The following is a 14,129-nucleotide window of genomic DNA, read 5'->3' on the forward strand; positions in this document are numbered from 1 at the left end:
ATGTTTTGATTCAGGGTTTTATTTTTAGAAAAAATAAATAAATTAGCATCAAACTTTTGATGTCCACTAAACAGTTACTTTCTGCTTTACTTCAGGTCATAAAATGCAATCTTAGTAACAAGCACCAACAGTTCTGATTGTACAAGGAGGCAAATGAATTGTTTCCCTGTGATGTAAATAGTAGAGAATAACACAGCCAGCTTTCCGTGTTCATAGACATAACAAACAGAAGGCTGCAGGCGGTTGCGTGTAGTTTATGTGTCTTGGGATGCAGAGATGTTAGTGATAGTTGGTGAAAAGGATGAAGGCGTTTATCAAAAACACATGTGTCATCTGGGCTGCGTATGTGCCCAGCTGTGCTCTCGCCCGCTATGGGTTTCTCTCCCGTCCGATGAGCAGACAGTTGAATCTAATCTTCTGCATCTGTCTACAGACATCCTGTGGCGATATCTGAGTCACAGTGAGTCAACGCGACCAGAGAAGCACTGATCTGTAGTTCTAGGGATATGGGACCTGTAGAGCTCCTTCCTTCTGGGATGTATAAAACACATATTTTGTCAATTTTACAATATCCATGTGTGTCATCTTCAAAGTTTAAAATCTTTTAGGATTTGGACCTAAATGGATTTGAGAATCAATGTGGTTTTGTTCATAGTTCTGGAGAAACAATTCCTCACTGTAGTGGTTTGGTCACATGGGTGTAAAAGTGGGGCAGAAGGGTTTCTAAGGAAAGCACTGTTCCTATTGTAGTTCAGCAGTATTCCCAGCGCTCCATTCATGGCCTGAAACATTGTGTGTGTATGACTGTGTGTGTGTTTTAGGATCTACACGTGTCAGACTCTTCTGACAGTACGGTCGACATGGACCGCATGAGGAGGAATAGAGTGGAACACGAGCGTCAGACCCATCAGGTCTTACAGGTGAGTTTTTCTTTCAGATTTGGCAGAACAGGTGACATGATTACCAGCAGCTCCTGCACTGATCCTGCTAATCATTTGTAGCACTGTTTAGCCCTGCATGCTCTGATTTGTATTTGAACAACTACATTATACTCTTACCTACAAGTTTATCAGAATGTTCTTAATTCATGGCATAGATTCAAAACGTTGTTAGGAAAGTTCCCAAGAGATTTTGCTACTCACAGATATGATAGCAGCACAAGTCCCTGCAGATTTGACTCTTCCTTTATGGTAGGAATACCCCAAAGGTGTACTATAGGCAGAGATGGGACGTAACGAAGTACAAATACTTCGTTACTGTACTCAAGTAGATTTTTCTGATATTTCTACTTTACTTTACTACTTATTTTTATGGCGACTTTTTACTTCTACTCCTTACATTTTAACACAAATATCTGTACTTTCTACTCCTTACATTTTAAAAAATTGGCTCATTACTTTAGTTTTGAATCATTTCAATGGAGTTACCGTTATTATTTTTCAAGTCATCAATACCAAATTCACATTCCACTACAAGATGAATCGACAGATTCGGCGGTATTCATTCGCGGCAAATCATTGCAGCTTGATGGCGGTGGCGTTACTCAAGTACGGAAAGTGAGTACTTTTGCCATCTCTGACTATAGGATTGCAGTTTGGTTTCTTCGGAAACGTTTGGAACTCATTGCACTCATTGACATCTGCAAGAAACCAGTTTAAGATGAATTGTAATGTGGTGAATGAGCTGCATTGTGTCGCAGTTTTCGACACTGCCCTTTGCACCAAGAAGATCTTTGGTTTGAACTAGTTGATTTTCCATCTTCTGTTTAAGAGTGTGTGAGTTTTCTTTGGGTATGTTTTCCTAACTTTAAAGTGGAATAGACATGTTATATGACATAATATATAATATCAATATATATTTAAGAAACATTTGGCTATCCGATTATTAATTATAAAAGAATTCAACAGATTATTTGATAAGCAAAATAATTGTTGGTTGCAGCCCTTATCATAACCATGGTAACAAATTTTGGTCTCTTTGTGCAAAGTTCTACTGCCCAGCAAAACAATTCTCTCTCCATCGGGAAAATGGCTTAAATCAGTAATAAGTCTTTGTTTTCTACTTTTTTTTTCTGTAGTCATTTATTTATTTTGTCAAATTTTTTGTGGAATAATATTTTACTCAGACTATTCCTAAAAGAGGCCTTTGTTTCTAAGATGTAAAATTTCTTATGTTTTTCAATAAAGCTAGTAGTATTTGCCACCCTGGCTAGACCATTTGTGCCATCTTAGCCGCAACCATATAAAACTTTATAGATCCACCTCTGATGACAGTTATATTTTAGTATGTGGTATTTTGTAGTAAAACCTTTCCTTATATTTTAACTGCTGGATTATCAGGTTCATCTAATGCTCTATATCCAGTAATTTGGTATGAAGTGTTCTCATTTGTGCAGCTATTTTTAACATGTGTGCTGCTTTAAAAAGTGGTGCAAAGGGCATTAAAAAAATCAAACTCGCTACGACCTTACGATAAAGAGAATTTTTATAACAATTTTGTGGTATTTAAATGCAACTTTTTTAAAGCTCTAATTTTGGGACCCAGACTCCAACGAAGACCACCAATGTGTGCAGAATGGTAATTTCAGCTGCTGCTTACATATTGTATTTGTAGTTGTAGTTGCAGCTGTATTTCCTTTTCTCACTGCGTTTCTATTATCCCTTTTCCACCCACTGGCCAAAAAAACCCATTTAAACCAGGAAACAATCAGCTTTTAGCGGCAGAGGGAACAGCTCACTGACACGTCTCTACCTGGGTCAAATGACTCGGCAAGCGACCCGTGTTAAAATCGCCTCGGCTCTGATTGGGATGCTGTTACATTATACATGATACTGATATTACATGACATTGCATGACATTATCAAACGCAACGTAAAGATGTCAACACACCGTACCAGTCGTTTCTGATCTAACAAGCTGAAAATGCTCTGTTTAAATTCAATTAACATGGAGCAGCTCTTGTGGGAGGCATTCGAAGGGATAAAAGAAAGAATCAGTAAAGCACACTGACTCCGCCCTGGCTTCCTTCCATGTTGCTCTCCATTGTTTACTTTCACGATTTCTGTTGCACTGGTGACATCATCAATGCTAACCCAGCATAATGGTGTCACCAAACATGCAGCTGCAGAGGGACAGAGGCCATGCAGCTGCCAGCGAGGGGTTAGAATTAGATTTTTATGCCAGGTACCTTTTCTTTCTTTGGCCATTTAAGCTAATGAGAACAATAAAGCTGTGAGAACAATAAAGTCAATAAATCAATCAAATGCCAATTGTAAGCAGGTTGATCCATGTTTGAAAAACGCGTTAACCTGCTAATTTCAATGGGAAAGAGGCTTATTACGCTCAACTAAAAGATTCCTTTTGCCTGTGTCGTTACATCTACGGTAATATAGACAATAACTTCAAGCAATCATCTTCTCTGGAAAGGTGATGTTTGGACAACAGATCCAGTCAAACTGTGGAAAACTAACTCTTTCTTGGAAGTCTAAAAATCATCTCTTCTTTTACATGTGGTACTCGGAGGTGGATAGTAACCTTTTGTGTTTCCTTAATTACAGTTTCTTGACTAACTTTACAAATTGACAACAAACTTTTAGGAGTAGTTTTACTGCATTTTACGTTTCCTTTAATTTGAGTAAAAACATGGAGAATTATAAATACTCTTTTTTGGTGACTATGCCAACAGGTTGTTTTAAACAAAGAAAATCAGCCAGAGACACAAACACCATCAGTTTATCTTTCAGTTAGACTTTTTTTTTTGCTTGAGCTTCATTGTTTTAACCTTAATTTCTGCTCGTCCTGCCTTGGTATTTGGAAGTCAAGTGAATATACGGTAAACACTTTACTCCATCTTGTTACTCAAAGTAACTTACCCTATTCCTAGGCTTATATACAGATTATATATAGATTGATTTAATTAATTATTTGTAAATATATTCAGATACTGATTTTAAAAAATGTGTTCCACCTGAAATTCTGCAATTGTGCAACTGCTGCGTGTCGCATGTTCATGCTTATTTCTATCTCATTCTTTGAAACACCATTATTTTCAATTTCCTGTGTAACTTCACATTGTTTTTGAAATACTAAATTAGATATTTGATGATCAGAGGGCTGCACGATGGAGCAATTTGTAGCACTGCTGCCTTGCAGCAAGAAGGTTTGAAGTTCGATTCCTGGCTTGGGATCTTTCTGCATTGAGTTTGCATGTTCTCCCCGTGCATGCATGGGTTCCTTTTGTGTGTGCATGATTTTCTATCTTTGTGTTTTCCTGCGACAAACTGGCGATCTGTCCAGGGTGTACTCCACCTTTCGCCCATAGACTGCCGGAGATAGGCACGGACCACAATGCGATGCTGATGGAATAAGCAGGAGAAGATGGATGGATGTTATTATCATGAGTAATATGTAGATCAGCATTTGAGTAGACTTTTTCCTCAATACATTTTTCTATTACTTTAGTAATTTATTGTATGGTTACTTCTTACTTATAGGAGTATTAAGTTAAGAATAAAATAAAGCAGTGCTACTCTTGCTTAAGTACATTTTCTAGGTACTCCACCCACCTCTACTGATACTTCAGGATCTTCATGATTTACTAACTGGCTACGAAGTTATTTTATTACACCCACCTAACTTCACTACAGTATTTTATATGATATAATTTGGATCCACTTCCTCTGAGTTTAAAGGATTTCAAACACACACAAAAAGCAAAAAACTCTTCACTTCAAATTATTAAAAGTGTCAACACTATATTCTGCCTGTTAGAGTGAAAAATATAAATCACTCTGTTTATACTTATTAACCTGACAGATGAGGTATTAATAATGTTTGATTGTTTTGTTTTGACAGAATACTCCTCTCGACCTGATTGAAACAGGGAAGTCCTTGAAGGTTCAGGCAGAGCGCCCCCACCTGGTTAGCTTGGGAAGTGGACGTTTGAGCACAGCCATCACTCTGCTGCCGCTGCTAGAAGGTAAAAGGGGCTGAGCTTTTACTGTGAAACTGAAAACTGTTTAAATGTTTAAAGGGTTTTGAAAATCCACAACTTAAAAATGTAGTGCTAAGTAGAAATATACTAAATAAAAAGTAGAATTTAAACTTCCTTAACAAAATACTAATCAGTCCTGCAATAGAAAAAGCTGATTCTGAGCACTATGGGCCTGAGCATCTGCTGACCTCCCTCTGTTAGGTTATATGGCCTACCACTGCATTACTGAGCTGCTGTTGCTCCCGACACCTTCCAGTTTGGTGTAACACCACTGACAGTTGATGCTGAAATATTTAGGGAGAACATTTCACAACTGGAAATGCTGCACAGCGGCACCCTATCACAACCAATCTGGTGTTCACTGATCCACACCGTCACAGATGTTTGCAGAAACAATCTGGATGCTTATGTGCTTTATTTTATAGATCGGTGAATAAAGCCAGAACTCTTCCAAGAAGGCACATTTGCAATAAAATACAAATATGCTTATATTAGTACAGTTTTATCTAAAACACAGATATTGACTGTTCTCAATGTAAATTTTGAATGTGTCACGCTATTCAATACCAGGAGACACCAATTGGTATGGTTCTCCCCCTTTTGGACTTCTATTTGAGTTTCAGTTGTTTATGTCTTTCCGTTTTGTTGATCTTTGGTTTCTTTATCATTTTGTGTTTACTCTTTGTTGCCCCCTTGTATCTGTCTACCTTCACATAGCTCCCTTCAAGTTACTTCCATCCACCCCTGCTCCATATCAGCTCATTAGCCCATTCTTTGTTCTGTCCCCTATATACTGTATACACCACCTCTGCAGTTCCTCATCACTAGTTTCTTGTTGGCTGCCCAATGTCTTTGTAGTTTTCCTGTATTTTGGTTCTTGACTTTTGTTTATGTTTCCTTTTTCATTAAATCAGCAAAAATCATCTCAGCGTGAGTAGATTCTCTCCTATTCGTATAGGGACTTTTTCTCCAGGCCCCTGTGAACTTTTGTCATGTAAAGAAGGTAAAGCACCTGTGATTGGCTTCTTTTTAGGAAATCCCGCCTTTTGAAACAGTACTGCTTTCATCCTTGCTGTTGCTGGTAACGTTAGCAAAGCATCTTTATCCTAAGGGTGAACCCCCACCCCAACATTAAGTCTTTCACTCCATCATCATCTCACTGGATTCCCTTTGCAGGATGAAGAAAAAATAGGTTTTTATCTCAACAAAACTTCTAAGGTTAAATTAAGGTTAAATAGATAAACTGAGTACCACTAGTTTTTATTGTCTTGTTAAAATTAAATAAAAAAAATAATTTCCTTCCTGTTTATAGTATGTTTATTCATAACTCAAAGTTTGCAGTTGTGATGGAGCCTGAATACTTTTGCATTGTATTGTGCAGCCAATGATTAAATCATGTCTATAAAACATTGAGTTAATTAATTTCCTATAATGAACCTTTTTGTCAGTCTGGTTGTGTCTTTTGAGGGTTCCCACCAATATGGACGTGATGCTCTGTTGTTCTTCCACCTATGAAACCTCAGAATACTCTTAGAGGTGTGTTGGTTCCTAAAGCTCTCCAGGAAGGGAATAAGCTTTTTGTTCTGGTTTCAGGGAGAACCACGCTGGGCAGCGATGGGACAGATATCCCGCTGCAGGGCCCAGGCATCACACCCCAGCATTGCTACATTGAGAACCAAGCAGGGAACATCACCCTGTATCCATGTGGGAACCAATGCTCTGTGGATGGGCTTCCCATCACCAAACCATATCGCCTTACACAAGGTAGGAGGGATGAAAGTAGTTTGAAATGTGTACTGGTACCATTTAAAAAAAGTAATAAGCTCATATTTCTTTCTGAAATCCTGCATGCATTTTAATAGATCATCCTTTTTAGATGTAGACCAATATAACTTAAAAAACAACACTTTTGAATTTTAGATTTTAAATCTTTAGCTCCTCCTTTTTTGATTATCTAAGATCACGCACCAGTATTAAAGGTATAGTGGAGGATGTTCATCAAAATAAGTTATCCACCTATTTGTCAATCATTCCGGTGATATGTTTACATAAGGCCGTCCTACGTGCTCGTCCCCATTTTTACTTCTTTTGGAAAGTAAGCTTGTATGAGTGATGCAAACAGAGACTTTTAAACAGAGCGTGCACAAGAAAAAATGGGCTCATGCACACCCGCTCACACGTTTAAAAGATGTCCCCTCTCAGGGAGCGGGTACAGGGTTGTGCATGTGCTTTTTAGTTTTAAAAGTGGAGAGGGAGGATCTTTTAAAAAATTTGCATAAATCCTCCACTATACCTTTAAGATCAATATTAAGAGCTGACAAATATTTAATGATTAATTTATAAATAATAAAAAAATATATGTATATTTTTTATTTTAAATTAATTAATTCTCCAACATTTATATACACTCATCATATTATGTATGTTTTCCTAACCAGTTCTCCACAACCTTTTCATGCACCACGGAAAAGTTTAGTGTCATAGATTATTTTCATTGACCGATCTGTAGCAGATAATACGAAATGATAAAAAAAGTGTTATTTCCTCTAAAAATAATAATAATAGGAATATAACACTCAGTGGAGTAATCACTGGTCCGTTTCCCCTTCAAAAAGAAGCTTTCTTTATATGTTTCCTGCTTTGCACGATGTATCATGTGACCCACAGTCCCAATACTCACACTAATCCCTACGCCCCTCTATGAAGTGTGCTCATGGACCCTCGTTGTAACGGAGTAAAAGGATCAAACCCCGTATTTGCAATGTTGCCACTAACAAAATATTAAAAATTGTAACTAGAAATTGTTTTGTGTTCACTCACATACAGTAAAATATGAATTATTTTGAAAATTACTCCTGAAAACAAGAGTTAGGATAGAATACAAAAATACACAGCAGAATATCGGGGTGGCGGGTGGGGGTGGACATCAGTTGAGGAAAGAAAATTAAAATATTTCAGGGAAAAAAATATCAAGACATTTCATAGCAGAATTTCCTTATAATCTTTTGATTTCATTGTAGTGATATATGACAGTCATTTAAAATAATAATAATAATAAAAATGAATGGATGTAATTAATGACCTTTGACTTAAGCAGTTCTCCTCTAAACCAGTGGGTGGCAGCAGTGATACCATTGTGTCCTACTTTGACATTTTAAAGTTAGTATAAAAACCAATAACTGAAAACAAAAATACAGTTATACATTTTTAATGACAATATACTACAAATAAAAAGGACATATAGAATTCATGCTTTTTTAAGACTTGTTATTTGTGTGTTCTAAGGGGGAATCTGTATCTGTGTAGTCATGTAAGTTTCTTTCTATGTAATTAAAGATAAATACTTCATTTCAGCCCATCTAATGTACATATTGTGTAGAACAATAAATCAATTTAAATAACACTGCTTAAACGTTTGATTCATGTTAGTAGGGGATTTATTTGGAAAATATAGATGCTGTGCACATCAATTTTCCTTTTGGTTTATTGTCATCAGTATATATTTACTCTAAACGGGCTTCTGCACCTTTTGGTTTTTGCACATTGGTTCCTGCCTGGCCACAGCTATGAAAACTTTCTTGCCACTGCAACAGGGTAACCTCAACCCTGATGAAAATGTATAAACTGCGCCGGAAATCAAATCAGGAAACAAACCTTTTAAATGAACTGTACCCTCAGTGATGACATGGTGAAGATGAAGATGAGTTGGTTGCTTCTACAAGCCTCTCTGCTTAATTGGGTGTGATGAAAACGGTGTGAGCCTGTTTGTGTCCTTCATTACCTGAGTGGGTAAAATTCACAATAAAAAAATGATTTTTATTTGTTGTACAAAACTGTCCCTCACTGAAGGGAGAATAGATTCAGTGCCGTAAACTGCTTGGCACTGTCCCATAAAAGAGCCATGGATAGTCCCACCCCCTCCAGCAAAAGGAACAGAATGTCATTCGAAGCTGGCGTGTGTGTGTGTGTGTATGTGTGTGTGTGGAGGCAGCAGCTGCTCAACAAGAATATTTCAAACTCTTAAACCAATTGAAAGGACAATCGTCACATTTCGAACAAGATCTTGTGAATCGGGAGGCATTAAAACCTGGAAACAACACAGGACTTTAAACGATAATTGTTAAACTTCCTCTGGAACATGTGCAACTGGAAACCAAGCTTCTCCATGTGACTTTAAAGATACTTAGAGGGTTAAACAGCAATGAAGTCATAAAGAGGTAATCTGATTTTTTATTTTAGAATTATATTGAATTGACCAGTTTGTTTATGTTGTGTTTAGGAAGATAAATACGTCACAGGTGGCTGAAACCTAAACTATAATCTGTATTTCTATGTGAAAGGCTAAAACCTGATTTACACTATGGGCAAACTAAATAAAATATTATTGATATCAACATTTTACTGCATAGAAAAAAGCTAATATTGCAGAATAACTATTAAAATAAAATAAAGTCTATAGAAAGTGGATAAGATTTCTTTAGTGAAATTTTGAAAACTGAACTAAAGATATTTCGTTATAAATTCAAACATGCAAAACTATGTTTTTTTTCTGTGCCAATGCTTAGGTGTAGTGAAAGAAGTGTAGTTTAAAGTATTTTGCTAAAGGAATCATGAAACTCAGGTAATAGTTGACATGTGTCTAAAAATGCTTGTGTTTCCTGACAGGGTGCATGCTGTGTTTTGGTCAGTCTGCCTTCTTCCGCTTCAACCATCCCGAGGAGGCTCAGAGAATGAAGAGTATGCTGCCTGCAGGGAGCCTCAGAGTGAACACAGTCAAACCGTTCCCCTCTGGTAAAACAAAAACAAAAACAAAAAACAACAACTGCACAAACAAATTCCCATCATCCAAATCCAGCACTACTCTGAACTGTTCTTGTGATCCAGAAATAACTCTCCTTTAACAACTGTGCGTACAAATGGTTTTGGCTCTGCAGTTATTCTGGGCCGAACATATGCCCTGGGCACATATGCTACTTTAGATTGTTTGTTGAACAATAGGTTAAACAGCACTCTAACAACTGGTTCCTGTGTAGTTTACAAGCACATTATAGTCGGGATCTTCAGCTGTAAACGTGAAAGGCAAAAAAGACTTGTGCACTTTTCCATCTTTTAATCTCATTACTGTTATTTTTTTATTCAGACCCTGACTCTAAACATCATCAAACCTGATAGAAGAGGGAAAAAAAATCTAATTATCAGCGGCCTACATTTTGAGCTACTTATTCTCCATGTTCTCTCAGGGTGGTGACCTCATTGTAATCTTTGTGTCCTGCTATTTGTTCGCTTTCACTGTGAATGTTAGATCATTGTGGCCCACTGTGATATTTAGAACCCATTCTTCTGTGACCTTATTAGTTCGGCTGTCAGCGCCTGAACAGTAATGGCCACCACACCCTGTCCTTAGTGTTCAGGCCAGTCTTTCCTGGAGAAGCCATGAACTTTTCTGCTGTGAACAAGTAAAATGGCTTAATTTTTAAGTTTAGCTGTTCTGCATCCCTATAGGTTTACAACAACTCTATGGAGCATCCTGTGAAACTGGGTTTGGGTCAGACAAGAGACTGAGGGGGTGGGGGGCTTTGAAATACATATCTTAAGCTTTGTGTTGCCATAAGACTTGAACTCTGGGTCATTCCTGCTGCTTATGCTATTACAAAGCCTGCTTTTGTTTTTGGGTGTTGGAGAACTATACGTTATTTCAAGGATTTGAAAAAGATAAAAAGCTGAACTCCTGCTGCCATTAGGTAGCTCACTTTACGTTTGCTTGCTCTCATTTCAACCTTCAATTGTATTGTTTGCCAGCCAGTTGGCTGGAAACAGAAATTTCAAGTGAGTGCTCTTTTAATGTGTTTTAATCCTTCTTTCTATATAACACCATTACTCAGTCACACAACATGTTTAGATCACTAGGATGGGTTAAATGCAAAGAATTAAATTTCCATTTGGGATCAATAAACTATAAAATAATAAAAGAGCAGTGGATCTGGTTTTGACGGCAGGCTAACAACAAATCTGAATAATTTCATGCTAACTATGCCACATTACGGTACTCCACATGGCTTCTGCACCATTTTGTCTCCTTAACACTGGGCTATCAATGAACAGGGTGTGGCTAAAGTGCAAGCACTGCCAGAAACCTAAATTCAATCAAATTTAAAGTGCACAATCACCTCAGCCACGTTGCAGATCAGGTGTGGATGCAGCCACCAAGGCTGCGCTGATCAGCAAAGTAAAACCACAAGAAGGAAGTTTGGCTGGACGCTGCAGCGGTCCCTGCATTAAGGTCCCATACTTCACAAACAAACAGGAAAAGTGAGACACCATAGAAAAAAAGTTCCTGTGAATTTCAATAAAGTCAAACTACGGTAACTTGACGAACAAAGGTAAATTTATGAGCATGGATCATGGGTCTGCCCTAGAACTGGAAAGGGCGTGGACCCACGTAAATAAATTTTCTCTAAAGTTAATGTAATGCAATTCGATTGCAAAACAGCCACTCAGCATAATGCTGCCATGACCATGCTTGATAGATGGCTTAATTCTCTTAGGTTTGAAATCCCCATCTGAAGTCCTCCAAACTAACCTTATCATTATGACAAAACAACTTTTCCATTGTTGCACATGGCCATGCAACTGTTCTCTGAGGATAACTGCAAATTTTAATCAAGCTTTTATGTTACATCCTGGCCAAATGCTTTTTTTCTTTGTCGGTACTCTGTAGCTAGTTTAATTTACATAGTGGATGGTAGTACTAGTGGGGCACTATCTTCCAGCTTATAATAGTTGGAACCTTTAGTGGTTACTAGATTGTTAAAAATTGCAACAAAAAACAGTCTATGCTGTAAAGCCAGGTCTATTGCTAACCAAGGTAAATCAACACAATAATAGTGGTTAAATGTCCAGATGACCAGAATGTGCCAGAATTTTAACAGAACACCTTTCTCTTGGCAAAAGAAAAATTGTGAGAATTCCATGTAAATTGTTAAGGAGGGTAATCCAAACAGTATCAGTTTAAATTCATGTGATTTTATACATTTTTATTAATATTTCTGAGTCTTTTAAATTTGAAAAAAGCCAATTAAAAGAAATTGTATTACCATTTTTGTCATATAAATATTAAATACTATAAAACAAACTGCCAAAATTCTCTGTGATAAGCCCTAAATTCCTCTGACATCCATGCAGACAATGAATGTCTGTAAATCTCCCACTGACACCATGGTTGTGAGTTATTGTATAAAACAAAAATGGCATCCAGCCTTTGCCCCAGAGCTGACCTGGGATGTCGGCATTGGTAAATAAGACAGATACCCCACATGGTGTTTTTACTTGTCAGTGTTTTAACAACTGTCCTCTCCCTTAATTTAACAGGAATGTTCATGGACAAATGTGTCTGTCTCCCCTCTGCAGACCCCCACAGCATCTCCAATGGAAGCCAAGAGTCATTTTCAGAGAACAATGAAGCTAAACTCAATGGCATGGCAACCGCTCAGCAGGACCCAGTGAAACTGAAACCAGCCTTGTCATTATCTGGTTTTGGAAAACAGTCTTCCAAAACGATTGTTGTGGACATACCAAACGGGAAAAATGGCATTACGCCAGGCAATTTGGGTCAAGAAAACAGTGGCAGCGTCTCTCTGACTCAGCATGTTACCAATAAACCCCATGCAGTACCTGTTCCTTATCCCCGGACCTCACACTCTGTGGCTTTGAGCGGTAATGGAAGAACTCAGAGAACCCAGGAGAGCCCGAAGCCTCTAAGAAATGTAGGTAAAGAGACGACATCAAGCCCCAAGCTACACGGAACTGGGTTAGACAACGGATGTCCAAGTCAGAAACACTCTTCCATCAAAATTTCATGCACAGCACCATCCAGCCCTCAACTAAGAAGTTCCTCTCTTCAGACAAGGTCCCACAGCCCAATGCGAGAGCTGGCCCATCCCCTCTCGGATGTTGATGTTCCTCATAGGATGGCTGGCACCAATAACCTTAGGGAACTGTCGCGGGTCAGCCCCTTTGTGTCCTATAGGGGGACTCCAGGACCACAAGGAGCTCCTCAGAGCCCACAGGGCCAGCGCAAACCTTCAACACCACTAAAAGCAGAGGCCATGAGGCCCCTATACACACAGAGCCACCCATGTGTTTCCAGGCTGGAAAAACAGTCAGAGAGCAGACCGTTACAGCCTGGATTAACAACTGGCATCACGTCAGGCCTGGGTTCATTTTCTGATTTGTCTCCTATGGCTAGCCCTTTTAACGAACGGAGGACTGCCTGCATGAGCGCAAAGGGATCCTTCAGCAAGGAAGGAAATCCTACAAAACTGTATACCAGGGAACGTAAGAACAGCATCTCCGAGATCAGCGATAATGAAGATGAGCTGATGGAGTACCACCGGTGGCAGAGAGAGGAAAGGCTGAAGGAGCAGGAAATGGAAAAAATGGTAAGATATCAAAATATGAAAAGATTTAGACCCAACTAATTTTAAAAGTTTATGTTTAAACGCCGACTGGTTCTAGTTTGAGATGAAGGGTGTTATCCGTTCTTTCTTGTGAAATAATCTCTGTTTTGATTTTTGGGAAGGAAACCCCAAAACATTGTTGAAAGCATGAAATTTTCCAATAATATAGTTGCAAACATAGTACCAATAGATATTCTGTCTATGGTTGGATCTTCGGTTTGTTACCATGAGCTGTTAATAGTCAAATATCAGACAGATGCTTTGGAGATATGTAGATTATTGCTTCAGATACAAACATGCCAAGTATCTAATTTATCTTATCAGGGAGATACACACATTTACCCAAATGAACCGGTTTGTAAAGGAGATAATCACAGTTCAGTGACTCCTGGCATGGCCGTCTCCTTTCATATCCTCTCGAAATTCTCTGGCACCAGGCCAGTAATTAATATCTTCTCCGGACATTGCTGGCATCGATGGCCCATGTGGCCTTGGTGACACGGGGGGGGGGGGGGGGGGGGGGGGGGGGGGGGGGGGGGGGGTATACTTATGGGGCGTCCGACGCAGAGGGTGTGGCTGGTTGTTGCTCAACACTATATTTACCGGAAAGATGAGCAGCATCTACTTTCAAAGCTGCCTCCCCTTCATGCGGGAATCTTTCTTCTTCATTCCCACACTAG

At 38.6% G+C, this 14,129-nt stretch overlaps 1 protein-coding gene across 10 annotated transcripts in view; it reads left to right on the top strand.

Annotated features, from left to right (window-relative positions):
- Positions 1 to 14,129, top strand: part of phldb1a (pleckstrin homology-like domain, family B, member 1a) — a 64,024-nt gene that overhangs the window by 9,596 nt on the left and 40,299 nt on the right. For 9 of the 10 annotated variants that reach the window (XM_038289111.1, XM_038289110.1, XM_038289109.1 and 6 more), the window contains exons 2-6: positions 822 to 920; positions 4,855 to 4,978; positions 6,587 to 6,757; positions 9,659 to 9,784; positions 12,401 to 13,431. In XM_038289111.1, the coding sequence (XP_038145039.1) occupies positions 861 to 920; positions 4,855 to 4,978; positions 6,587 to 6,757; positions 9,659 to 9,784; positions 12,401 to 13,431 (1,512 nt within the window). In that variant the 5' untranslated portion in view covers positions 822 to 860. Of the gene's footprint in view, positions 1 to 821; positions 921 to 4,854; positions 4,979 to 6,586; positions 6,758 to 8,944; positions 9,211 to 9,658; positions 9,785 to 12,400; positions 13,432 to 14,129 lie in introns of those variants that run through there. The other variant, XM_038289117.1, reaches the window with a different exon arrangement.

This window comes from Cyprinodon tularosa, unplaced genomic scaffold (genome assembly GCF_016077235.1).
Source record: "Cyprinodon tularosa strain WSP-4 unplaced genomic scaffold, ASM1607723v1 ctg263, whole genome shotgun sequence".
NCBI lineage: Eukaryota > Metazoa > Chordata > Actinopteri > Cyprinodontiformes > Cyprinodontidae > Cyprinodon > Cyprinodon tularosa.